Here is a 25244-nt window from a genome sequence, read left to right as displayed (position 1 = left end):
ACGTATCATTGGCGCTGTTTCGGTTCGAGCAGATAGAATCGTCAGGTTCACTAACGCCCTGCATGCGGCGAGCCTCTGGAAGAAAAGAATGACATGGTCTGACGGAGAAAAGACACCATCTCGGACTGAATAGCGACCGGCAGATCAAGGATGTATACAACTCGACAAAGAGCTAATATCACTGACAAGGATAGGAATGCCATTACGCCTAAGGAGAGAATAAATGCCCACTTTGACATCGGCTCGGCGGGTGGTGACACCGGTGGATGCGCCTTAGGTGCCTGCGCCGGGCCTAATTGATCCGCAGGCCCCAGTGCATCTGGGCATCTCCCAATGTTGCAAGGACTTGCATGTGCATGCGTTGGTCAAGAATACAGGTTTGAGACTGGTTGAAAAGGGAAGCGAAACCCGAGACAGATCAAGTGTGAAAATATACATCACTTCCGGTGTTAATGACTAGTTACAAGAATGGCTCGGACGAGGGAGTCGTTGCACAAGAGATAGAATATAGAGCCCGTCGTCCAGCCTTCTGAACGGCCTTAAACGCCTCCCTGTGGCCGGAGTAGCGCTGGTGTCTTGAGTCGAGATAATCCTTACTGCCTTAACCACCCATAGAAATCAGTCCCTCCTCTGTGCCCGGAGGGGTTCAGTAGCCTATCCAAATCCCCCAAGCTCCGTGTGTTCCCAGCATAGTCTTGCTAAAATCCAAAAGAATGTGCCCTATCCTTCCCAGCGTCAAAATTCAACCCAAAATCAAGCACCCTTCAACGTGGACTCATCCATTCATGCTCCTGTCCTGAGGCGCCGTCCGGACCGACATTGCTGTCGTGTGTATCATGGCTCGGTTCGTACATCATATTCTCGAGTAATTCATCCCCGGATGTGTTCAAGGCATCATTGCCTCCGCCTCCTCGTCCGTTACAAAGATCTCAGCCACTGGGCAGTGGTCCTCGTCTCCAAAGTCTCCGTCGTAGAGTTTCTTTCGACCCCGCTCCCCATAGCGTCCAAGCATATAGCTCGGCAAGAACAACTCATCATTCCATGTAAACCCTTGGCTATATTTTGTGTATGTGATCAGTCGAGGAGGCTCGTCGGGATCGTCGTGATGTGCATTCAGGTTAATGGACTTGTACGAGGAGGAAGAGAGCATCGAAGGACCGAGTGGAGAGGAGGAAGCGTTAAAGAGCATTGGCATGCTGCTGGGCGGTGGTAAGCCAGCCTTGTGCTTGTCTTTCCGCTGTGATGTGGTGGGCTGGTCTTTGGAATGCATTGAGCTAGGCAGACGGACCCCCTCGCCCGATGAGGGAGCAATGTTATGGAGCAGATGTTGAGGACGTGTGAGAATAGGACTGTAGGACCAAGGCGTATCTTGGTCAGATCCGGAGCCTAACGAGGATGGTCCAGCATCTGAAGCATCGGCTCGTTCCGCGTTTTGGAGGTAGCGTTCACTTCGTCGACGTCGATTCGACGGGGAGTAATCTCCAGAATTACCGGGATGCAAAGGTATCTTGATGGCACGGGAGCCGGGAGGAGGAGGAGCAGAGGAATCAGCCATTGTATAACCACACCACCTGCGGAAGTCGACAAGGCCTAGTAGTGAAGGCAAGTGAAGAGGATTATAGAAACGCCTTCCACCGAGCTCCGATAACAGCAAAGGAAATCACCAGCCTGTAAGTGATTACCTGTATGTGATGTACATGAGAGTGGTGTGGACTGGGAAGAAGGGTCGTAACGTGTTTAAAAGAAGGGTTGGGGGAGGGCACTTGAATGCGAATCATCCAAGGTCACGTTGACAGATTGAGTCACCGCCCGAGTCACTATTCGAGTCAATCAATGATGCTGCTGTAATGATGCCGGCCACTGCCTGGCGCCGCCTGCGGGTGCCTCGCTCCAGTGACCCCGCATTATGTTCGCGATAACGATAAGACATGCATCAGACCCACCGCCAACAAGACTGTGATTGGTTACAGCGGAACAAGGCGGCGTGTTTGTGGTCGCATCATATTAGGCTCCGGGCCTATCATGCACGCTACAGTACAACTGGATTATCCCCAGCACATAAATCCTCCTTAGGCATAATACCATGGTTCATCGAAGACGTGGTATCGATGTCCACGAACACCCTCGCCACGGAACAATGCTGGAAACCTTCGCCCGGGCGGGACTTGTTCTTCTGGAATCCTCTCGTCTGTATATGAAACCGGCTCGCCAACCACAAATTTGCCAACCTGCATTGCGTCAGTCATGTCCAGTCGAAAGTAAAGCAGTGTCTCAATGTGCGCTCACCTGGATCTCGGTGTCTGTGATGGTTCCCCTGCTGACCCGGGCATAGCCAACACGCTTGATGTCCTTGTACAAAATATACTCGCACCACCGGTCCCAATCACGGGCATCAATGTCGTGCATTCCACTAACTTCACTCACATAGGTGTTGTAGTTGCCTTCTCCCGGCTTGACCACGAGGTAACTGAGCAAGATTGCGGGTCGTGATGTCGCCCCCATCCGCTGGGACAAATACTCCGACTGAAGACGTCGGTCTTCGGGATCTTCCTCTTGTCCGGAGTGGAAAACAAAAACGTCAACTTGTGTTCCGTAGACATCCAGGGTAGCTTCGATGGCTGGCGCCAGCTCACCGACTGGTGAAGGGAGCAAATGGTGAGTTGAGTTGAGAATGGGGAACTTGGATAGGAGTGCTGAACCCCACGTATGCTTGTTAGGTCCCGGACCATAGTCCACGTACATGCCCAAGTCCTCGGCAAGATATTGTGTGGTATCGCGGTTGCCCATGATAATCCGTTGTAAATCAGACTCCAGCAATCCGACCACATCTAGTTCCAATTCCTTGATGGCATCGCGCATCCTCCGCTCAGATGACCAGTCGTCGTTGTCCAGTGAAAAGTGGATGGTCCAGATTCCGGCGGTGATAAGCTTCTCGTCGGGATGGTAGGGTGTGTAATCATATGTTGGGAAACGCAAATATGCAATCGAGACCGTCAACAGCTGTAAAGCAAGCAGAACATGAAGGTAGTAGCTGGTTTGCTTCCTTCCGCGAGGACTCGACTTGCTCTTCGGCTGATAGCTCGAATTGGTGGTCAAAGCAGAAAACACACCCGCTCCGATCAAGAGCATTGTAGTGATCATCACCCAGTCTGTATGTTCTCGGACTAGAGGTCCTCCAGGGACAAATGCATATGCCACAACCCAGACGTGGAAGAGAACCATGATGTTGTACACAAAGTAGCCCAAGCCAAATGTAGACGCCGGGCTGTGTTGAGCCGCAGAAGAGATAAGCACCGGAGCGACTCCCATCGTGTAGAAAGCAAGCATCAGACCGCCGTAGTAGCCGGTCCACTCGCTGTAATATGTTAGTAAGGCTGCGCCAACAGCCCCCAACCCGTAGGCTGTCCACGACCCAAAAAACCCGGGGAGGGCAGCTCCTAGGAACAACCCAAGGCTCATCACGGCAATCGTGACCGCACCGTGGGGAACAGCCAATGGACCTCGCACAGGGTAGCCCTCCCAGACCCAGAGAATCATAGTGCTAGAGTCTGAGAGCAAAGAATGCATGGTAAAAAAGAGGCCACCCAGACCAAGCGCAGCCAAAACACTTGACCCTTTCTTCACACCTGGAGGAACATAGTCTCCTCCACTGGACGTATCTGATCGGGTGGATCGCCAAACAGCCGCCAGGGCTATGACCAGACCAGTCTTGTTCCAGCCGCCGATCCCGGAGTGCAGTACCGGCCAGACAGGGTTGTTCGTATGATTTGCGAACTTCGCAATGCTCGACAGCACCAATCCAATGCACCACGCCAAAATTCTCCTTTGAAGCCGAGCCGAATTTCTGCGTTCTGCGTACCATTCTGCTGACCAGGCCATGGAGCCCAACAGGACAGCAAGTCCAACAGTGAACAAACGGTATGCCGGATCCTTCACCAACCAAGCCACGAGTCCGACTAGGGAAGACATATGAAGCCAACGAAGGTGCTTGATCGCAAGAGAGCGAACAAAAGGGACGGCAAGAATCAAAGGAGAAGCAGGAACCATGACCATGACTTCGTAACCAGAGATTCCCATATGCCATAGCGGGAAGTACCATATCAGAACGCCGAGGGATGTGAGGATAGACCAGAAGAAAAATCCGTGGAGAATATCGGCAGTCGCATCGAGCATTGCCGGCCAATAGTACGGTCCATCAAAGGTGGAAGTCTGAATAAGAGGGTTTGCGCGGCTGGGGTCTATTAGCAGAGCCAGCAGAATTAATATAGTTGAACTCACTCCTTGTCTTTCAGAGCATCCTTCAATAGTTTCGTATCACTAGAGCACTGTCAGTAAATCACCAAGCCAAACTTCGACTTGTCCGTACATTTACGTATTTTGGGAGCAACTGCACGTACCCTCTGGTGGAGCCCTTGACATCTTTGATCACGAATTCAAAGGTTTCATAGTCAAGTGCCGTGACAGCATCAAAAGCCACATCGAACAAGATCAGAGACCATTCGAAGAAAGCGTAGATGGTGTAAGCTTGACAAATCAGCTAATGCCCTAGAAAGTGCCTGAGAGACTCACCGCCAGCGACTTTATGGATTTTATGCTGGATAAAGAAGTAGATCAAGGGTACAAGAGTACCAAAGAACAAGCTCGCCAAAATTTTGCGGTATTTGACAGCCTTCGGATTGGGCGGACTCAAAGCAAGGCATCCCAATGTCCACGGCAGCGTAAAAACCAGGTATGAAATCATGAAAATATCATGCCAGTCATGGTCGTCCGTAGATGTCACGTATGTCCATCCTCCACATGTCAATGTTCTTAGCAGCCCCGTGGATGCAATTATCGCCGGCAGATTCGAGTTCGGTTTCCTCGTCAGAAAGTACCACAAGGCAACAAGGACAAATCGGGGTCCGGAAGTAATGGCAATGAAGACCATAAAGACCGATCGCTCAGGATATCGATCACCAATGGTGGCCGAAACGGAAGGAAACCATTCATCGGGGTATCCATAGTGTTCGTTCTGGACAATTTTGTGGTAATGGAGGGAAACACCAACAATCAATGCTCCGAGAAAGGCTGCGTATGCGACAACTGTATGCGTCCATGACACCCATTTGCCGTTGAACTGCGAACCGTCAGTTACCTCGAAAAGGAGAACAGCTGTGTTTAGGTGCTTACAGAGAACACCACGTCCCCGTCCTTCCTGGGCGCCATTTTGGTGTATTAGCGGGATTAAAAGACTGCCAGCTGCATCTGGAGAAAAAAAGAAGAGAATGAAAGAGTGACAAGAAGGCGTATGAAAGCTTCAAGAAGTTAATGCTACACACTGCGCATGGGGGATAGACGAAGGTTCAGTCACCTTCGCACCCCCTGATTATTATCCGCAGCCCAAGTAACCAAGCGGGAAAACTGCGGGTCAACTTATTCCTGGCCAGAAAAAAAGTTCCGCAACATCAGTCCTCCACCGTTATTTGGTTCTGCAAAATCCACCAGAAATACGTACAAGAGCAATATTATGGCTGCTGCAAGCGACAAGGCCCGATTCTTCCTCGAGCAGTCAATACCAGAGTTGAAAGAATACGAACGTAAAGGCATCTTCAGCGCCGAAGAGATTACCAGCATTGCCCGCAAACGCTCCGACTTCGAGCACAAGATCAACGCCCGAGGATCCACGCCCGCGGACTTCGCTCGCTATGCTGAATTCGAGATAAACGTTGACGCATTGAGGCGCAAGAGAGTGAAGAGATTGGGAGTCAAGTCCACCACACACAATGGCAAGCGTCGCATCTTCTTCGTCTTTGATCGCGGAACTCGCAAGCATCCCGGTGACATTGGTCTTTGGATGGAGGCAATAGACTTTGCGAGAAAGCAGAGGGCCTACAAAAAGTTGCAGGAGATGTTGACTCAGATCCTTCGGTTACATCCTACAAAGTCCGACCTATGGATTCACGCCGCGCAATATGCGATGGAAGATAACGGTGATATTACGGAAGCGAGGAGCTACATGCAACGCGGTCTGCGGTTTTGCAGAGGATCGAAAGCAATGTGGTTGGAGTATGCCCGGCTGGAAATGTCTTACATCGCAAAAATTCATCTCCGTCGAGAAGTCCTGGGCATCACCACCGGAAAGCCCGATCGACCAGGACAAATAGAGCAGAGTGATACAGATGAGAATCTTCTTCGCTTGCCAAGACTGACAGCTTTGGACATATCCCCAAACAGTGAGAGTGACAACGCTGACCACTCTGCGCTTCAAAGACTGGAATCGACACCTGCGCTGAGTGGTGCCATTCCGATTGCGATATTCGACGCTGCTATCGATCACTTCCGTGATCCCAGATTCGGCTTGGACTTTTGCCAAATGCTTCTCGATTATGACGGCATCCCGGCTTGTCGTAAGGTTGCGGACCATGTGGCGGCATTCTTGTCAAGAGAATATCCACAGAGTTGGTGCACCCAGGCGTGCCATATACAGCTACCACTTGTTTCGATACCATACGATTCTCCCGACTTCCCCTCTGCTCTCAGGGACATGCTCGCACGACTGAAGGAGGCTCGGAGTGGTTCCGAAACCCCTGAGTTGGTCGGCTGGGCCAAATCATCGCTCGAGAAGCTCTTGCAAACACCAGATTTGGATCCGGCGATTAGGGTTGTGGCAGAATCTGTTATCAAGTCCTTGGGTGGACCTGCATCGACTTAGTTAATCCAGATCTCCCTTTGATCTTGACTGCTTCTTGCTGGATTGTATTTTCTTCCTCTTCAGTCTAGCTTCATTTTCTGCCTTTTGGAACTTTTTGACCTTTTCCTTCTGTGCCTCTGTCGTCTCACCAGGAACGGCAGCATTGTACACATCCAATATTAATTCGTTGAGCTTCCGGAAGCAGGCATCCTTGTTTGCTTGAGCCTTTCGACTCTCATCGGCCTGGATGACCAAGCTCGACGACTTCTCAGCATAATACCGGGAGGACAAGATACCTCGATGCAGAACAACAGGGATTAGAGGAAGGAGATGATCGATAGGGACACGCAACTGTGCCTTTGAGTTGACTCTATAGCCACCAAGTCAGAACCTATCAGCGTCTAATAATTGAAGTTGACCGTACTTGTTCACATTCTGACCACCAGGACCGCTGGATCTGGCATAAGTCACCTCTCCGATGTCGCGCAAAGACTGTAATGTGTTGAGTTTGCTGTACCACTCCCTTGCCGCCGTGTAGTCAGATTCTAGGCTCCCAGACTTGGCGGAGTAGGATCTCCAAAATTCCAGCGACTTAGAGACAGTTCTCGTCAGCCACGAACCAAGCATGTTATTCCTGACGCGCAAATTGCCACAGAGAGCATTGTCGGCTTCACGTCACGGCCCAAGTTCACAAATTCCCTTGTCATGGCAAGTTACCCGAGAACGCTAACCATGCCTGGGCTAGTTGGCAAATCGGAACGGAAATAGGGCAACTGCATCTCTTCTGTTGTCTTGCGACTTGCGACTCCTGCTAATTGCGCGCTGCTTTTTCCAAGTCGTTCAAGAGCAACTTCGCGTCACTTTTGACAGGCCTTTGATCGCTAAATCTACCATCATCCTCAAGCTCAGTCTTCATTTCCTATTCCTTCTTGTCTCCTTTTGATGCGCTGATGTCGCCGGACTGCTCTTGACCTGTCCAACTTTTCTTCAGCCTTTCCCCGCGTCAACAGCCTGATCAGGCAGCCTTCTCCTTCACCTTGCCCTGAACATGACTTGCACCGCCCTCGCAGCCTCAAAATGACTGATGCAGACCCTCCCCCAGAGGCCCAACGCTTTGGTAGATCTCAGACGCCCGAATCTCCTCGTCCGGTCCATATTCCTGAACCTTCAACAATCCCGGTACTGCTGAACCAGATGGATCCGGTCTTCAATGACACCGAGACCTATAATATCCCTCATAACCAAACTTTTTCTCCTTACTCAGACTCTGCTCGCGCTATGAATGAGAATGAACCGAATCAAACCACGGAAGAGCAAGACGTGGTCCAAAACTTTCTAAGAGGCGCCGAAGAGGAAAACACCCGTCTGGACGAGGCTGCCCAGCTCTCCTCCACAAACGGACACATGGTCCAGAATGATGTCGGCATCGAATCCAATCTCTTCACAGCCCTTGCAAACGCTTCTGCGTATCCACAGTCATCTGAAGCCCATGCCAATCCGCCTCTAGGTTCTGCCAGCCAAATCCAAGGTCCTACTCAACCGAGCAATGATACTTCGTCGGCCACTGATCTCTCTGCCAATCCAGATACCAGCGATAATGCACAAGCAAATGGAGAGGGCGCGCCTGGGACAGATCTCGCCGTGAGGCCGGGTTTCCAAGCGCATGAAGGTGGAGTAGACTATCAGTCACTTCTGGATACCATTTCTAAATCTGCTTCTACTGCTCCTGCTGCAGAATCTGTCTCTGCCCCAACTACTGCCGCTTCGCTTGCCAACCAAGGAACCCAATCATTGCTCCCTATTCCAGGTTTACCCCCTAAGCCACCAACCCAAGTTCAATCGTCGGATTCTCCCACTGTTGTCCCATTTCCTAACTCCAACAACGATCAACTGGGCCAATATCAACAAGTGAGTGCGGATCACGCCAATACCAATGGCACCGAACAAGCTGCCCTGGCGCCTGTGCAGTTTCAGCCTCAAGCCGTGCCTATGCAAGCCCCGGGCACCTGGGCGTATTCTGGCATTCAAGCATCACCCACAAGCACGGATCCTACCTCTCCTGCCCAGTCTCTCCAGGCACCGGAACAAGGACGAGCCTTTGATGCGAATGAACGCCCGTGGACCCCCAGCACACAGGCGCTTTATGATTCTTTCCTTGAAGATGAACGGAGGTATGTGACAGAAGGAATATGGGACAAATTCCCCCACGGTTCACGTCTCTTTGTTGGTAATCTGCCCAGTGAAAAGGTCACCAAACGTGATATTTTCCACATTTTCCACAAACACGGGAAACTTGCCCAGATCTCCATTAAACAGGCCTATGGCTTCGTGCAATATCTTGAGGCCTCGTCGTGTCAAGCAGCGCTTCAAGCGGAACAAGGGGTCGAAATTAGAGGAAGGAAGATTCATCTTGAGATATCGAAGCCGCAGAAGAATACACGAAGCCAGCAAGGCCAGCAAGGAAACAAAAGACGCCGATCTCGATCACCAGATCGTGGTACCTCGCGTCAGACGGATCGATTTGGACGCCCTAACTATAGTGATTTTCGAGACGAGAGAGGTAGACGCGAGGAGTACCGACGGAGCCCCTCGCCTAGAGCCTATCGATCCAGAGATGACTACCGGCAACCTGTTCAAAGTCCCCGCTATGGAAGTGGTGGGAGACCGAATTCCCCCTTTACTCCCAGCTTCTCAAATCCACCTTCGGCAGGATACGATGAGGAAGCCACCCTCCCCTTACCTCGCAGAGATCCACGAGATGTGCCGGACGTGCAACTGCTCATCCTGGAGCCTTCGGTGGCTCCAAGCTTCATGAACTGGATCGAACAAGGTTTCCGCAACAAGGGTTTACGTGCTTCAACGATATGGCTAAGTCCTAGACTGCCTCTGAACGCAATTGTGAAGAGGCAGATCATCGAAGGTGTGCAGGCTGTGGTGAAACTGACGCAAGCCAACCAGTACAACAGCAAGATACCCTTACAGGTCTTTGATCGGAGTCAAGGGACGTCGAATGTCAACTTTAATGAATATATTGATCTTGATGTCCCTGTTGCCGCAGATATTGTGCTTCATGCCCGACAAAAGGAACGGGGAAGTGTGCAACAAAGCCCCCAGTCCTATCAGCCACAGGGGTATTCTCAATATGGCTATCCTCCTCCGCCGACACAATACCCACCAGCACCTTTCCCTCAACATCACCACCAGCAGCAACAACCGCCGCCGCCACCGCCGCAACAGCACAACCACTTTCAATACGGCCAGAACACCCACTATCATAACCCGGCACAGACACCAGTGACTCCGACTTCAGCTTCAGCTGCGCCAAATCTGCAGCAACTGCTAGCGAATCTACGACAGCCGGGTGACGGGCAGCCAGAGAACGTTGTGCCAAATGGCAAACCGACCCCTGACCTGGTGGGCCTTTTAAGCAATGTCACCCGCCAACAGCAGGGCCATGGAGGAGCACCATTCCCGTCGCCACACGGTCCTCCGCATCATCATCAGCAGCAGCCACAGCCACAAGGTTATGGACCTGGTGCACCGGCTTATGCTGCTGGCCCACAATCTCAACAGAACGTACAAAATATCATGGAGACCCTCGCAAGGTACAACAGATGACAGATAAACAGATGACAGATCAGGGCTTCTGTTGACACTAACCAAGTTTCAAATTGTCCGATGCAAGATTAGATTTGAGTTATGGCAAAGAGCTTTCATTTCGAACGTTGTGATTGTAGTCTGTCGGGTCAACAAGGGTGGTTAGACTTCAGTGAATGCTTCTATCCTTTGTAACCAATACAGCGGAGGAGTTCGAGGAACCAATTACTATGTGCGAGGGTCAGATCGGCAAAGAACCTTTTACATAGATATCGACTCCACAATGCTGAAACGCAGAGAATAGATGATGATGTGTTTTACCAAGTACTTGACGATCCCGTAGACACGAGGCTGTGGCGGCGATTGTGCGATTCTCGCTAATCGGGAAATTCCCGAAAAATTGTCCCCGCATGTCTCGACAAAATCGCCGAGACCGCGGCACATGGGACGTGCTTGTACCTCGTAGTAACAGCAATTCGTTCCTTCGACACTCATATTATTTACTTTCCTACAATCTTCCACTCTGTCTCCCCCTATCCTCTCTGCCACAACCTGCAGAAAATGTCCAACCCTGTGGCTTCGACCTACGGGGTTCCTCCCACAGCGAATAGCGGATCCACTGCCAAATCAATTCCACACCCCGAGCCGGTATCGTCAAGTACACACCATATAGCAGGGATTTTGGTGACGGTCTTCGGATTGGATGAGGTCCCCTCGGGCACCACCGACATTGCGGTCCTCTGGCTGTTGCACCCCCGTCTGCAGACGCAGGCGTGCATGGCGCCGTTTGCGGCGCACATCATCTCGGAGTGGAACAAGCACCAGGCCCAGGCCAAGCCACGGAGCGGGACGATGAAGAGGAAAACGAAGGGCCTCATCGCCGTGACGTTCGACCAGCGGAACCACGGCTCGCGTCTGGTGTCTGCGATCGCCAATGAGGCTTGGCGGTCCGGGAACGAACACCACGCTCTGGACATGTTCAGCTGCTTCGCCGGCACGGCGGTCGACACGTCGCTCCTGCTGGATTACCTGCCGGGGTACATCTTCGGCGGGGCCAGCGACCCGCGCAGGATCGTGCAGAACCTCGTCTTGGGCGTCAGCCTCGGCGGCCACGCGGCGTGGCACGTCCTCATGCACGACCCGCGCGTGTCTGCCGCCGTCATCACCATCGGCTGCCCGGACTACACGCGCGTCATGACCGACCGGGCGCGCCTGTCGCGGCGCAAGTCGTACACGTCCACCGACCCGCCAGGCCGGGACTTTCTGGGCTCGACCGACTTCCCGCCCAGCCTGGTCGAGGCGGTGAAAAAGTCCGACCCGGCGGGCCTGCTGTGGTCGCTACCCGGGCTGAACTGGCGCCGGGACCAGGAGAAGCTGCACACGGAGGTGACCGAGGAGGAGCGCGCGATCCTACTCCCCGTCATGACGCGGTGTTTCGGGAACAAACGTCTCCTGAACCTCTCGGGCGGCGCGGACAAATTGGTCCCCTACGCGCACTCGAAGCCGTTCATAGACTGGCTCAAGGCCGTCAGCGGCAAGGGAGGGTGGTTCGAGGGCAGCGGGTTCGTCATCGAAGACATCGTTTTCGAGGGCGTGGGGCATGATGTGCCCCCGAGCATGGTGCCGCACATGGTGAGATTCGTGACAGAGACGCTGGAGGATGAGGGCGTCGCCGTAATGGAGATGGGGGAAGGCGCAGGGAGGCTGGGCAGTAAAATATAAAACATAGAAACGGACTCGTTGTTTGAAACACATGTATAGAATGTCATTTTGTCCATTGAACCTGTGGACTGATAGTGCGCCCAAGGCAAACAGGGTTGGACTATGGACAGCATATATCCGAGTAACGCCACCATGATGTTTCACTGCTCGACTTTATATCTGTCCCATTGCGCCCCGAGGCCTTGCCGCACCAGTCAAACACATTAGGTGTATATTTCACGAAGAATCGACTCACCAGCCGAATCATCATTGAACGTAGGACAGTCCTTTCTCCGCCGAGCATACCAATAACCTTGTTGTTCCCTCAGCGTGCTGGCTAAACCAGCCAGACTCATCTGACCCAACACTGGGAGTGGCCGATGAACTCAACAATCACCATGTCTGCAAGTATCCTGTTTTGAACCATTTGACCCTTGATAGTGAGATATATCCAGTTGAGACTAAGTCAAGGTGACGGGTGGCTATCAGAACTGGTCCTCATGGAAGGGCCGTTCAATTTCTCCCTCTCACCCCTGAGGTGAATTCGCCCTGCCCTTTAGGCCTCATCAGTGGGATCGGTTCTATCAGGTCATGCATTGGCCTCCCCGCAACATGGTGATACCACGCATCCTCGATCAAGATTGAGGCGACAACATTAAGTGGACACGGCTCGATAGTTTGTGTAACTCTCGTTCGATGCTGCTGCCGGCTGGATTGGGGTCGGGTCCAGAACAAAGTCGAGGTTGGCTATAAATTAACCGTACAGCTTCAACCCAGTCACTCGGGAAAAATCCAGATACCTAGCTCTTCCAGGACATGTCGACTCGAACATATAAGCTCCCTTCAAAGCAACTGGTGGGTGTGATGGGTCTGTTCATCTAGGAGACGTGGAAGTCGAGGGCATCCGTCCACCAGAACCTTTGTTATCTCAGACGCACAGACCCTTTGAGACGGTTCCAGAAGGACGTGAACCATGATCTTGCCGGTGCTTCATCCAGCTCTCTGACCAAATCATCGTAGTGGGAAGCATTGGTCTTGGGATGACGGACTGCCTGCGGTATAGGATACTCATTCGCGTATCGATTTTCAAGTAGCGAGTATAGAGCGTTTACTTGTCGCAATTCCTTTTGCTCATTGAAAGGCTCGACAGGCGTCACAAGGGCATCGTTGGACTTGGATGAAACCGCAGCCGGCGCACCTGACTGGAGCTTTTGTAGACGGGACTGCATGACCCGTTGGAAATGGACATGAGACGGGCGGACACGGTCGAGTGGCCATTGCTTGATGATGCGCGCCCAGTGCTTTAGAGCTACCTGAACATGTATGAGCAAGATTGACTTGAGATTCTCTCAGAGGGACGTACCGATTGATTAGCTGCCATGTTAAAGAGTTGGGATTGGATTGTAAATCAACAAGTCCCGAGCACTCAGAGCTGCGGAACCAGAGACCTTGACAGGCTTGACTGGATCGTTAGCAATAATTTTGATGACGACTCTACTTGTACCGAGTAGAGGTGGAATAATCAAGGACCATGCCGCAAATGGGGATGGTGGTGGCGGATGATGGTCGATCCAGTGTCTGGCCACAATAATAACAAGGGCCAAGGCCGCAGTGCCAGTGGTCCGTATTATTCCCCCATGACCCTGCGCCTGCGCCTGCGCTCTAACCCTCTGGATTCGTCAACTGTAAGCATCTCAAACACCGCCCTCAGCCCTCGGGTCTTTGTCCTTCCACTTCCACATCATTCCTTCCCTCACCTCGTCCATCACAGAGTCGTCGTTATTTCCTTATTTCCCTCAAGTCACCCTATATACACCATCCGACTTTCCTCATTTATTTGCAGTTTCGAACTATCTTTGGTTGGTTGCTTGAGCGCACTGGGGATAAACCTACGAGGTTGCCTGGCCTGAAATGGCCCCTCAACGATATGAAGCAGTATGTTATTCTCTACCATTGCGGCCTGGTCGGCCAGTTTCATCACTAACACTCCACAGCTAAACACGCACGACGACGACGATGTCGATTCTCCTATCTCTCCAGACACTGCTGGTCCTATTCCATCCTCACCACCACCGTCATTCCGATCTAGAGCCTCCTCACCCACCTCCAGGCGCCTATTGGCCCAGGATCCGTTATCTACTCACGCCGATCAAGATCATTTGGAAGACACCTTTGACGATGGTGAGGCTTCTGATGCCGAGAATGACGGCGACGACAGACAACGATTGATGAGAGCCGACACTGGACTCTCCAGACAAGATGCATCCCCCTCCTCAACCGCTGTTCCCGAGACCCGGCCGGCGCGTACCTATGAACGAAGAGTGACGGAACTCCCTGCCTTCAGACCTATGCCTGCGTCCATGAGAGCCACCGATGGAGTTTTTGCAAATTTGTCCGCAAAGCCTGAACGTGGCGAGCAGCTCGAAGAAAAGCCTCCTGTATGTATCTTTGCGCAAAACCGCTCCGCATGATTTCGCTGACTTCTATTAGACATATGAACAAGCCGCTGCTGATGCGACTCCCCCTTACTGGGAGACCACAATCCTCGCACCTGGGATGTCCTCAGATGAGGTCTATGTCGATGGCCTGCCTGTTGGATCCGTTTTCTCGTTTGTGTGGAACGGCATGATTTCTATGTCTTTCCAACTCGTCGGCTTCCTACTCACTTACCTTCTTCATACCACTCACGCAGCCAAGCATGGTAGTCGCGCCGGCCTCGGACTGACGCTTGTACAATACGGTTTCTATATGAGCGGTTCCAGTGATAGTCCGACCGACACCGGAAATCCAGGGCAGTTTTCTAACTCCAGCCCGCCTGATCCGAACAGTCACAGCTTCGACCCCAATACTGTGAATGGGGGCGGAGATCAGTCTCCGGGAGGGTCTAGCAACATGGGCGGTTTCACCAGCGCAGATTGGATTTCCTACATTCTCATGATTATTGGTTGGTTTATTTTGATCCGGGCCGTGTCAGACTTTTTGCGGGCAAGAAGACACGAGGCCCTCGTTTTGCAGAGTCCCAGTCGAGGACTGCCTGTCCCCGTCGTGGCGGAGGGCGAAACTCCAGAGCAGACAGCTTGAGTCTTTATCCTAGAATCACTTGTTTTTACGAGAAGGTTTGTGGCTCTGTCTTATTGTTGGACGACCGGCCCTCTGGATGTGTCTCGTGTGTAAATATAAAATGCATGCTTGTCAAATCAAACGGACATCAGTCGACTCGAGAATGGGAATGTTTACTAAGAGACGGGGCAAAGTGGAGGTCAATTCGGCATGAGTCTGTCTTTATCGGCGATGCTGCTCTGATGCTCTCTTTCGTGCAGGACAGGAACAAGAATATACCCAGTGGTTTTCTTCCCCCGCCATGTCTGTTGAGTATCTGACTGCATGCTATGCGTGCTGGCTGACCTTCCACCGTGACATTCTATCTCTTTTTCATCCTCCATGAATTGATTTCCACTGCCACGGTTCCGGGCATCAGGGCTCAAACAAAGTTGCGACGTGTTCAGATAACAAAAACATTTCAAGAAAGACCAGACACATTCATGCGCCAATCTGCGTTGCTCTGATATTGATCTTTTGCTTTCTATCTCTTCAGCGTCCAACTTTGTCCGGGTCATCTATTTAGCTTGCTGGCTGGCAAGCTGGCTGGCTTGACGGAGACACTCAGTGTGGATGGCAGGGCGCGAGGGATTTAGTGGCTCATGTCAATCTTATTCTCCAGCTTCCTCTCGTCGCGCAGCTGCGTCAATCGCTCCAGCGCCTTTTCCAGCGGAATCAGTTCGCCCATCTTTTGCGTGGACGGGTCGTCTCTGTTTCGAATGTTCACGGTGCGAGTCTCCTTTTCTTTCGCGCCGACGACTAAACAAGCCAAAGTTAGCAGGGTGAACCACGATTGGGAGATGATCAAAAGCCAAAAAAAGTAAGATGGGGGCAAGGAGATTTCTCTCCCATACCCATCACTCGGAGTTTCCCTGTTTTGCTTTTGGAAAGAAGGGATAGACAGGAAAAGAGAGAGAGATACGTACCAAAGATGAAGTTATACTGCGCCAACTGGCCCGTCCTGATCTTCTTTTGCAACGTGTTTCCGCTGACATCAATATCCACGTACATACGCGCCTTGTGGAAAATTCCCTGGATCTCGCGCACGTAATCCTCGGCGGACTTCATGACGGGGATAACGAGGATCTGGCGGGGAGAGAGCCAGAACGGCCATTTACCCGCAAAGTGTTCACAGAGAATGGCGATGAAGCGCTCAAAAGAGCCGATGATGGCACGATGGATCATCACTGGACGCGCCATGCCCGGAGCTGGTGCTTTGGGATCGCGCTCGCGGTGTTCCTCGGATTGCTGGGCGACAACATCCCCAGACTCGCCGGTGCGGTATTCGAGCTTGAAGTTCTGGGGGCCCTGGAAATCCAGCTGGATGGTCGCACACTGGAACTCTCGGCCCAGCGCATCGGAAATCGTGACATCAATCTTGGGGCCGTAAAAGGCACCATCACCCTCGTTCATCTCCCAGTCGTCCCCTCGGAAGTTGACCAAGGCTTGCTTCAAGCGAGCTTCGGCTGCGTCCCAGTCTTCCAGCGTGCCCATGTATCCCTCAGGTCGCGTAGAGAATTTCAGCTTGAACGGAAACCCGAACAAACCGTAGACATGAGACATGAAGTCGAACAGGGCCTCGATCTCGGATTGCACTTGTTCGTTGGTGCAGAAGATGTGCGTGTCGTCTTGCTGAAACTTGCGCACTCGGGTGAGGCCAGAGAGAGCGCCAGAGGCCTCGTTGCGATGAAGCACACCAAAGTCCGCCACTCGCCAAGGTAGCTCGCGGTAGGAGCGCTCTTCGTCGCGGAACATGACGCAGTGGCCTGGACAGTTCATGGGTTTCAGAGCGAAGACACCCTTGTCTTTATCCTTGATTTCTGCGAGAGGGGTCTTGCCGTCTGGCTTTTTGTCGCTCAGCGGCATAGGGTCGGCAGAATCTTCCTTCACTATCACGCGGAACATGTCGTCTTGGTAATGTTGCCAGTGGCCCGAGATTTTCCACAAATCCACATCGTACATATTGGGGGACTGAACCTCCTGATATCCGCGTTCCCAGTATTGGTCGCGGAGCATTTGTTGGAGAGCATTGAAGATGCGAGTTCCATGGGGAAGCAAGAACGGTGAACCAGGAGACATTCGACTGAACATGAAGAGTTTCTGCTGTTGGCCGATGACCTGGTGATCACGTTTCTTGGCCTCCTCGAGGAAATGTTCCCAGTCTTTGAGTTGTTGTTTCGTGGGGAAAGCGACGCCGTGAATGCGCTGAAGGGAGTCATTGTTCTGGTCGCCCAGGAAATATGCAGAGCTGTTCTTCATGATCTTGAAGGACTCGATTTTGCGCGTGTTCTGGATATGCGGGCCCTGGCACAAATCTACCAACGTGCCATTGCGATACACGGTGGATGACTCCCCGTCTGGCACAAACTTCTCAATGTAGTGCATCTTGTATTTGCTGTAGCCAAACATTTTGCGGAGATTATCCTTGGAGACTTCGAGGCGTTCAAAGGCTTGTTTGTCCTTTGCAAATCTCTTCGCACGGTTCTCTAGGGAGGGCCACTCGGCTTCACGGACGGCCTTGCCAGGCTCGAGAGCCATGTCGTAGAAGAAACCCATAGCGGTGGGAGGACCGTGAGAGAGGCGACAGCCGTACTCGTGCTCAGCACATTCGCCAAGCACATGGGCTGAAGAGTGCCAAAAGACATCACGGCCTTCGGGGTCGTCGAACGTGAGATATGACACTTTGCTGTCCTTTTCCAATGGCCTGTCTAGATCCCACAATTCGCCATCGACCTTGGCCACCACGACTTGCCCAGCGCGGTCTTTGGGCAGATTCTTCAGCAGGTGACCAGGCGTGGTTTCCCATGCCTTGCCCTCAACGGAGGTTTCTTGGCCAGGAGCAGGAACAAGGGTGACTTGAATTGTTGGTTTATCCCTGCTGGAGAGTTCTTCGTCACGCTGCTTCTTCAGCTGGTCGAAGAGCTGGTTTCTTTCTAGGATGAAATCGGGTAGAGACTTGGGCGCTTGGTGCGCCTCAGGGGCGGCTGCTTGAGTAGACATTTCTTTGGGTCTGTTGGGGAGTTTCTTGCTCGAAGTTGGGCTCACCGGTCTCTTTGATGTTTTGGCCTCAGGGGTCGATGAGTCAGTGGCAGCGGAGCGGGTTTGAGTCACACCGTCTCCTTTCAAGACCCCCCAAAGATCGTGGGGATTGAGACTCGCTTTCTTCTGGTGGCTCATAGCGAAAGACCTGAGTGGAGATGTATGCGGATTGAATATTATGCCGCTCAAGTGGGTATGGCAAGTGGTGGCCGTCCGTAAAAATGAGGTGTCAGTCACGTGCCGGCCGACCACGGCTCTAAACATGGAGATGCAGATGCAGCAAAATTAATTTTCCCCAAAGATTCAAGGACAGCCTGCCACAACTCCCACTGTCCACAACAACAATGGCCTTCCGAGGTGATGCGCGAGGACGTGGCGGCTTCAGAGGTGGTGATAGAGGAAGAGGATCGTTTGGTGGAAGAGGTGGAGGTAAAATTATCTCTTGCCCCGAAACTCGAAATTGCGCGCACTTTTTTGCTGCGGCGGAGAAATGTGACTGACCGACGGTGGTGAGCAGGGCGAGGTGGATTCCAACAACAGAGCTTTGGCCCGCCTGCACAAGTCTTTGGTAAGGCCCTGAGTGTGTTTGCGACTTGCTTGTGACTAATTTTGTGGTAGAAATGGGCACCTTCATCCACGCCACCGAGGGTGAGATGGTCTGCGAGTCCGTCAACGCAAAGATACCCTTTTTCAACGCCCCAATATACCTCGAGAACAAGGTAGAGAGATTCTCTCTGGCTCGTCTGGACTACTCTGACCGGCACAGACTACCATAGGAAAAGTGGATGAGATCCTGGGACCCATCAACCAAGTCTACTTCACAATCAAGCCGCAAGAAGGTATTCAAGCTACGTCGTTCAAGAAGGGTGACAAATTTTACATTGGAGGGGACAAGTTGCTACCACTAGAGAAGTACGTTTTGAAACAAACATGGGAGATGTGCAGCTTGCTAAGAAGTGACGAACAGGTTCTTGCCCAAACCCAAACCGCCACCAGGTGAGTCTCGCATGATTCTTTCAGCATACATGTTGCTTACACTTTGAGCAGGTGCAGCAAAGGTCAGGAAGCCGGCGGGTGCACAAGGAGGAATGAGAGGAAGAGGAGCGTTTAGAGGCCGGGGTGCACCTGGACGGGGAGCACCCAGAGGCAGAGGCTCGTTCGGTGGAGGTGGTCGAGGAGGTCCCAGAGGCGGGGGTCGTGGAGGAGCACCAGGAGGACGTGGCTTTTCGAGGGGAGGTGGCTTCTCTTCCAGAGGCCGTGGCAGGTTCTAAAGGACAGCCTGACCTGTCTTTGACCTGTCAAACGTGGCTGCCTCTGTTTCGCATAGTACCGGCGTTGGGAAGGATACCCGTTCTAAAAAGTGGTGGCCAGAGATGATCTGGGAACTTGGGAAGGCTAGCAACGGTCACCAGTAAAACATGGGCTGATGATTTCTTATGTTTGAATCAAGGGGAACCTCTCCAGTAGAGACTCCCGGTCTGCTCAAATGGAGCGAGTTAGAGGGTCTCGAATTCTCAGCATTGGCTTCTGTGTTCCTGGCACGTGATGGGCCCTTTTTCCCTTCTGTTTGATTTTCCCAGTGACGGAAGCCACACGCGCTGCATAATGACGACACAAGCCGCACAGCCTGAAGTTTGCTGATCAGTGACTTGACTGCGGCTGTGCCTTGGTTCTTCAAAAGTCCAAGTCCGTCGCGTTGATCGAGCTTTTATTTCCCCTGCCTGTCCTGTCCTATGCCGTGGTATTACCTTACTCTTTTCCTCGAACACCCTCTTCTCTAACCCTAGACCTCCGAATCCTCAACTTTTTCATCTTCTTACACCCAAGCACGAAAGCCATGTCACGGCGAGTGGGGTCCACCAATGGCGTCGAGAAACAAAGTCCTGCGCAGCCCAAGGATAATGCTCAGTCGAAGCAAGCAATGCTGTTATCTCAAGACACAGGACATTTTAGTCTGGTCAGGTACGTGCAGTATCGCTTCCGGCCGCGGCAAAGACTCACAATTGGGCAGGGCGCTTCATCTCGCCGATCTGATCACTGAAATGAATGGTGAGTCTCACATACGCCCTGAAATAGGACACACATGCTCATACTCAACCAGGTTTCTGTGGATGTGCGTCTCTCAACATGGGGCATTGCCCTCGCTGCTGACCCGTTGCACAGTCATGTCAATTCTCTCCTCGATGCGTTATTGTCTCGCAGACCCAAGCGATCTCACAAATCTATGGCTCGCCTTCGGCTTAATGCCCTTTGGACTATTCTTCGACTTTCTGGATGGTAAGGTGGCGCGGTGGAGAGAGAAGTCATCCCTGATGGGTCAAGAGTTGGACTCGCTTGCAGATTTGGTATGCTCGAAAATATATGTTGGTCTGCTGGCATGATCCTGACAGCGTGTTCTCTAGGTCACATTTGGCGTCGCTACCGCTGCCGCTGGGTTCGCCATGGGATTTCGTACAAACGTCGATCAGCTCTTCCTGAGCTTCTACGTTCTCTGCGGACTGACGAGACTGGCGCGATTCAATGTGACTGTTGCAATGCTACCGAAGGATAAGTCTGGGAAATCAAAGTACTTCGAGGGTACGCCAATACCGTTTGCTTGCTTGATAAGCTTGACGATGATGACTGCTTGCGCTTGGTCTGGGTGGATACATGGAGATATCCCCTTGGGGACTTTCTTCAGTGGAACCGCGCTCGAGTTTCACCCCTTGGTGGTGATCTTTCTCGTCAATGGGGTTCTCATGACGAGCAGAACATTACACGTTCCCAAACCGTAACGGGCAATTGGATCTGTCTCTAGAACGAACGAAAAATTTGAGGTTACGGGTCTTTACGAGCTGTGTTGGACTCTACGGCAAAGACCTTCAGCGTCTGTGGAATATACATGGCAATGGCATGGCATGACATGTACTTGCGGTTTACGAATAGCAACTCGGTGAGAAATCCACGGGAATCAATGACTTTTCTTCGTCCTTTCAGTGGTGCATGCATATGCTGCCAGGATGCAATAGGCAGGGGTTTCTCCTCAGCAAAGTTATTTTGCATTTCCTCTGCAGTCTTAACATCTCGATTTTCCGGTCTACTCAGACTCCCATCACTTTTGGGCATTTCTCATTCTCATTCTCCAATATGTGTACGGCCTGTGAGACGAGGTGCCAGGTGCCCAAGGTGACTTTGATGAACGCCGGCCGTGGCGCTGATATTACATCTTGTAAAGAAAAATTCTACGGATTGTATGTTATATAATGTAATGTAATACCGACACGGTGTCTTGCGGATATATGATATACCGCTGGGGCACTGGGACACGGGGGCATGGTCCGGACGGTCTACAAAGAGACGGTCCACGCTATTGTCTCGTGAAGAGAGAATGGGGGTGGGGGGGGGGAGAAAAGACACCGGAGAGTGAAACCCCCGAGGGAAAAGAAAGAAAGAAGCTAAGAATGGGGTTACAGTTTACTGTAGAATCTCGTTGACCATGTCTAAAAATGATGACCGCCGACTCCAAGGAATATCCTGAAGGACTATTAAAAAGCCCAGCCCAGCCCACTCCAGCCCAAGAACAGGAAAAGGAGGAGGAAGGAGGGGGTGCTGCCTGTGCTGGATCTAAAACCGACGTCCTCCAGCCCTAGACCGCTGGATGCCCTTGAGGGTCTGGATCCTCCTCAGACTCCGCATGCCGTGCATGGAGAACAGGGCGCTGAGGACGACGCAGGCGCCCGCGACGTAGAAGAAGCCATGGGGCGCGTCCTCGAGGTAGTTGAGGAGGTTCATGCCGAAGAGACCGGCGGCCATGGTGCCGGCGGCGAGACCGAGGGTGTGGATGGCGATGCGGGCCTCGAGGAACATGATCTGGTTGCGCTGGACGGCCAGTGACGAGCGGAACGTGTTCTCCTTTCTGCGCAGGACGTCGACGGCCGCCTGCGCAGACTCGACCAGCGTGTCGGCCGCCTTGTGGTACGCCTCCAGCATGTACTCGGCCTCCTGGTGGTCGGCTATCGCGTGCGGCCGCCCCGCCACCCGGTCCGAGAGGTACATGCCCGCCAGGTCCTCGTCCGTGTCCAGCACCTCGCGGATCGTGTCCCGCACCAGCCGCGCCTTCTGCTCGATCTTGCTCAGTCGCCGCGTCCGGTCGAAGACCAGGTTCAGCCCCACCGCCGCCAGGCCCGAGTCGAGTCGCAGGCTCGCCGCCGATTCTTCTGCCTTGTGCCGCGCGTCGATGAGGTCGCGTCGCAGCACCGAGAGCACCGCCACCAGCGCCGCCTCTACGGCGCGCAGCTCGTACGGCAGTTCCGGCACGTCGGCCGTCTCGATCGTCGGGCCCGACATGCGCTTTTCGAATTCGTGGTAGAACTCACTGTCGTCTTTCCGCGGGGAGGAGTCATCAGCGCCGTTACTGTCGTCGTTGTCGCTGTCACCGCTGGTTTGCGGCTGATTGTAGATCAGGAGTGCCTCGTCCGCCTGGATGATCATGCACAGCTGGAAGAATTGCAGCAGGATGGTGGTTGGCCTGACCAAGATGCGCGTCACCGCCTCGGATTTGAGGTCAATGTCCCGGAGGTCTCGGTGACGGAGTTCGAACTGCTCTCCAATCTCGGCCTTGGTGAGTTGCCTGTGCTCGGCGTTAAAGCGGCCGGATTTGTCAAAGTAGATACAGGTGATTTTGCCATTCTTGGCGTTCAGGCTCGAGTCTGACGCATCCAGCGCGCCGTCTACAAGGTCCGTGTTCGAGGAGATTCTTTGCGTTGATGATGCTCGTCCGGCGGGATGAGTCAGGCGTCTACCAGCATATTGCACTGGTGGTCTTGTAAGATGCCCACATCCTAGAGTCCAGGTTGAAAGGAGAGACTTCTGTGGGAAGACCGAGAGAGGGCGAGGTGACAGTCCGCAACACTCGACTGTTCGGGTCCTGATCGAGCTCGGAATCCCGAGCTTAGTCCAGATCCTCATGATTTATCCTTTTCACTTCGTCACCGAGTGGTTCGGACTTCCATTGCGCCCCTGCCTTTCGTCACAAGCGGGATTCGATGACTGAGCGAGGCAAGAGAGTTCGGTGTATGGAGGATCGTTGAAGTGATGCTGATTGACAAACATGCCAAATCTCCAAATCTGGTTTGTTATCAAGCGCGACAGCCTTGTGCTGACGAGGCTGAAGGTTGACGTCATACGTTCGGATCCGCAGCACCACCCATGCGCACTTCTATCAACAACTAGTAAGTTTCCACTAACATTTCTCCGGCCGCAATACCGTTGTAAATGAACTATCCGGAAATACAGTATATGCGTGCTAGGACTTCAGACCGACGCACGTGTATCTTAGCGAGTCAATCTAACAAGGAAATAGCTAAATACATTAGCCTTCTACCGCTCAGGCCGAGTATCAAGACACCTAGCCGGTTCGGAGATGTGATGAGATCCATCGGGCATATTTTTGGGCTCTGACATACTGGTTGGCCTATACACGCCGCAGAACCTCTCGTCAATCAGAGCAATCTTCCATTCTCGCTGATATTGAGATAAGCACAAGCTCGCACACCAAAAACATGTCGAGAAACCCATGGTTCCAGGGAAACCTGAGTCCAGAAATGCCAGTAGTGAAAATCTTCTCGTATAAGCACTCTACTTCAAGCGTTGTACCACTCCCCAAAGAACCTCCGGCAGTCAGCGAGAATAACGTCTGGCCGTTCCAATGCAGCGAAATGACCGCCATCATCGCACTCTGCACGGTGGTGAGACTCTCAGTATGTCCTTTGAAGAATTCAGTGCCAGAAACTCACCATTGTAGAACACGAGTCGTCCCGTCTTCCTCACGCTTCTCTCGGTCCCTGGCCTTGTGTCATAGAGGAAGCTGGTGTATCCCATAGGCACCCCGATATAATTCTCTTGCTTCAGGAAGAAGTTGCCAAAATCTGCATGCTTGACACCTTCGAAATATGGTAGACTCGAAGACATGATACAGTCTGTGAAATAATACAGAGAGCATGTGGTGAGAATTGCCTGGTCCCATATTGGGTCTGGAGACTCAACCTTTGCGGGAGCCACCGCCTCCAGATATTTCTCCCCGACCCAGGCGAGTATTCCGACCGGGTTATCACTCAGCGCGACACCAATGGTTTGTGGACGGGTCCGCATACAAACAGCATACCCGAGATGGTTATCCAACCAATCTTGGCAGCGTTGTTTGATTTTCACCTCACGGGGTGTAAGGTCTGTGATACTGTCATCCAGCTCGACCGGACAGAAGTTTAGATGGACTGCTTTGCACTCTGGGAACTTGACACCCATTTCGCGGGCCACAAACGATCCCCAATCACCCGCTTGCACAACGTAATGCGTATAACCAAGCCGGATCATCAGTTTATTGAAGACCCGCGCCGTGTCTTGCATCGTCCAGCCCCGCCGAGGGGGTGCAGAAGACCAACAGAATCCAGGTAGGCTCGGCACCACGACGTGGAATGCCGGGTCCGAAACGTTCTCGGGATAGGCAAAGGCGTCAACCACACGGTCGAACTCGTGCCATGAGCCGGGCCAACCATGGACCAAGATAAGAGGGATTGCATCGGTTCTTCTCGACTTGATATGCGTAAAATGTATTCGCAGCTGGGAATTCTCATCGTCAATGTCAGCGAGAAAGTGGTCATGTCGGTTCAGATGTTCTTGTATAGAAAACCAGTCAAACTCGTCTCGCCATTTGTTGGTGAGACGCTGGAACCATTCAATCGGAGGACCTGTTTCCAGATCAGAACCCCAGAATTGGGTTGGTATTCTCGAATGTATACTGACCATAGTCGCTACCAGCCCCAGGAACAATGGGTGTTTTTGGAATCCTCGTGTCTTGCAACTTCCTTTGTAGTCGTTCGACTTCTTGTTTGGTAATGTCGATTCTAAAGGGCGAGATTCCCATCGCTAGTGATCAGGAAATTTGTGATAACTTGAGTCTTTGAAGAGCACCAATGAGTGCTTATCGACCTGATGCTACGGTATCGGTGCCTGCTTGACCAAATTATAGTCTGGATGGCAAGCCGTCGTCCACTATTGTATGGGAACCGCTGAGTCTTCAAGTCGATATGTGGAGACGACTTGCGGGGTTGCCGTCAAGCCGATCCCGGAGCTTATGATGACCAGGAGACTTGTCTTGTTG

The 25244-nt window shown here is 52.4% G+C and overlaps 10 protein-coding genes across 10 annotated transcripts; 5 read left to right on the top strand and 5 right to left on the bottom strand.

The window, feature by feature from the left end:
* Positions 1-886: 886 nt before the first annotated feature.
* Positions 887-1555, bottom strand: AYO21_01566 (hypothetical protein; the record flags this gene model as incomplete). The annotated part of the gene is made up of 1 exon (XM_022651548.1): positions 887-1555. One exon carries the CDS (start codon positions 1553-1555, stop codon positions 887-889), a length of 669 nt encoding a protein of 222 aa, XP_022516061.1.
* Positions 1556-2069: 514 nt separating this feature from the next.
* On the bottom strand, positions 2070-5205 carry AYO21_01565 (hypothetical protein; the record flags this gene model as incomplete). Its single annotated transcript, XM_022651547.1, has 6 exons — positions 2070-2228; positions 2287-4231; positions 4279-4317; positions 4398-4524; positions 4570-5116; positions 5170-5205. 6 exons carry the CDS (start codon positions 5203-5205, stop codon positions 2070-2072), a joined length of 2853 nt encoding a protein of 950 aa, XP_022516060.1.
* A 301-nt stretch (positions 5206-5506) lies between these two features.
* AYO21_01564 (hypothetical protein) lies at positions 5507-6691 on the top strand (the record flags this gene model as incomplete). Its single annotated transcript, XM_022651546.1, has 1 exon — positions 5507-6691. The coding sequence occupies one exon, from the start codon at positions 5507-5509 to the stop codon at positions 6689-6691; it is 1185 nt and encodes a 394-aa protein (XP_022516059.1).
* A 1056-nt stretch (positions 6692-7747) lies between these two features.
* AYO21_01563 (hypothetical protein) lies at positions 7748-10288 on the top strand (the record flags this gene model as incomplete). Its single annotated transcript, XM_022651545.1, has 1 exon — positions 7748-10288. One exon carries the CDS (start codon positions 7748-7750, stop codon positions 10286-10288), a length of 2541 nt encoding a protein of 846 aa, XP_022516058.1.
* Positions 10289-10828: 540 nt separating this feature from the next.
* AYO21_01562 (hypothetical protein) lies at positions 10829-11989 on the top strand (the record flags this gene model as incomplete). The annotated part of the gene is made up of 1 exon (XM_022651544.1): positions 10829-11989. The coding sequence occupies one exon, from the start codon at positions 10829-10831 to the stop codon at positions 11987-11989; it is 1161 nt and encodes a 386-aa protein (XP_022516057.1).
* A 902-nt stretch (positions 11990-12891) lies between these two features.
* On the bottom strand, positions 12892-13349 carry AYO21_01561 (hypothetical protein; the record flags this gene model as incomplete). The annotated part of the gene is made up of 2 exons (XM_022651543.1): positions 12892-13281; positions 13332-13349. 2 exons carry the CDS (start codon positions 13347-13349, stop codon positions 12892-12894), a joined length of 408 nt encoding a protein of 135 aa, XP_022516056.1.
* Positions 13350-13879: 530 nt separating this feature from the next.
* On the top strand, positions 13880-15049 carry AYO21_01560 (hypothetical protein; the record flags this gene model as incomplete). Its single annotated transcript, XM_022651542.1, has 3 exons — positions 13880-13903; positions 13963-14406; positions 14459-15049. 3 exons carry the CDS (start codon positions 13880-13882, stop codon positions 15047-15049), a joined length of 1059 nt encoding a protein of 352 aa, XP_022516055.1.
* A 610-nt stretch (positions 15050-15659) lies between these two features.
* Positions 15660-18244, bottom strand: AYO21_01559 (hypothetical protein; the record flags this gene model as incomplete). Its single annotated transcript, XM_022651541.1, has 2 exons — positions 15660-15826; positions 15994-18244. 2 exons carry the CDS (start codon positions 18242-18244, stop codon positions 15660-15662), a joined length of 2418 nt encoding a protein of 805 aa, XP_022516054.1.
* A 206-nt stretch (positions 18245-18450) lies between these two features.
* AYO21_01558 (H/ACA ribonucleoprotein complex subunit 1) lies at positions 18451-20880 on the top strand (the record flags this gene model as incomplete). Its single annotated transcript, XM_022651540.1, has 10 exons — positions 18451-18535; positions 18624-18674; positions 18725-18825; positions 18873-19018; positions 19074-19102; positions 19894-20068; positions 20118-20155; positions 20208-20219; positions 20270-20451; positions 20509-20880. 10 exons carry the CDS (start codon positions 18451-18453, stop codon positions 20878-20880), a joined length of 1191 nt encoding a protein of 396 aa, XP_022516053.1.
* Positions 20881-21709: 829 nt separating this feature from the next.
* On the bottom strand, positions 21710-25007 carry AYO21_01557 (hypothetical protein; the record flags this gene model as incomplete). Its single annotated transcript, XM_022651539.1, has 3 exons — positions 21710-22815; positions 23881-24831; positions 24887-25007. 3 exons carry the CDS (start codon positions 25005-25007, stop codon positions 21710-21712), a joined length of 2178 nt encoding a protein of 725 aa, XP_022516052.1.
* Between the last annotated feature and the right edge of the window lie 237 nt (positions 25008-25244).

Source organism: Fonsecaea monophora, assembly GCF_001642475.1.
Source record: "Fonsecaea monophora strain CBS 269.37 chromosome Unknown Scaff6, whole genome shotgun sequence".
NCBI classification, from domain to species: domain Eukaryota; kingdom Fungi; phylum Ascomycota; class Eurotiomycetes; order Chaetothyriales; family Herpotrichiellaceae; genus Fonsecaea; species Fonsecaea monophora.
Note: the sequence above shows the minus strand (reverse complement) of the source record. Positions and strands in the feature narration are given on the sequence as shown.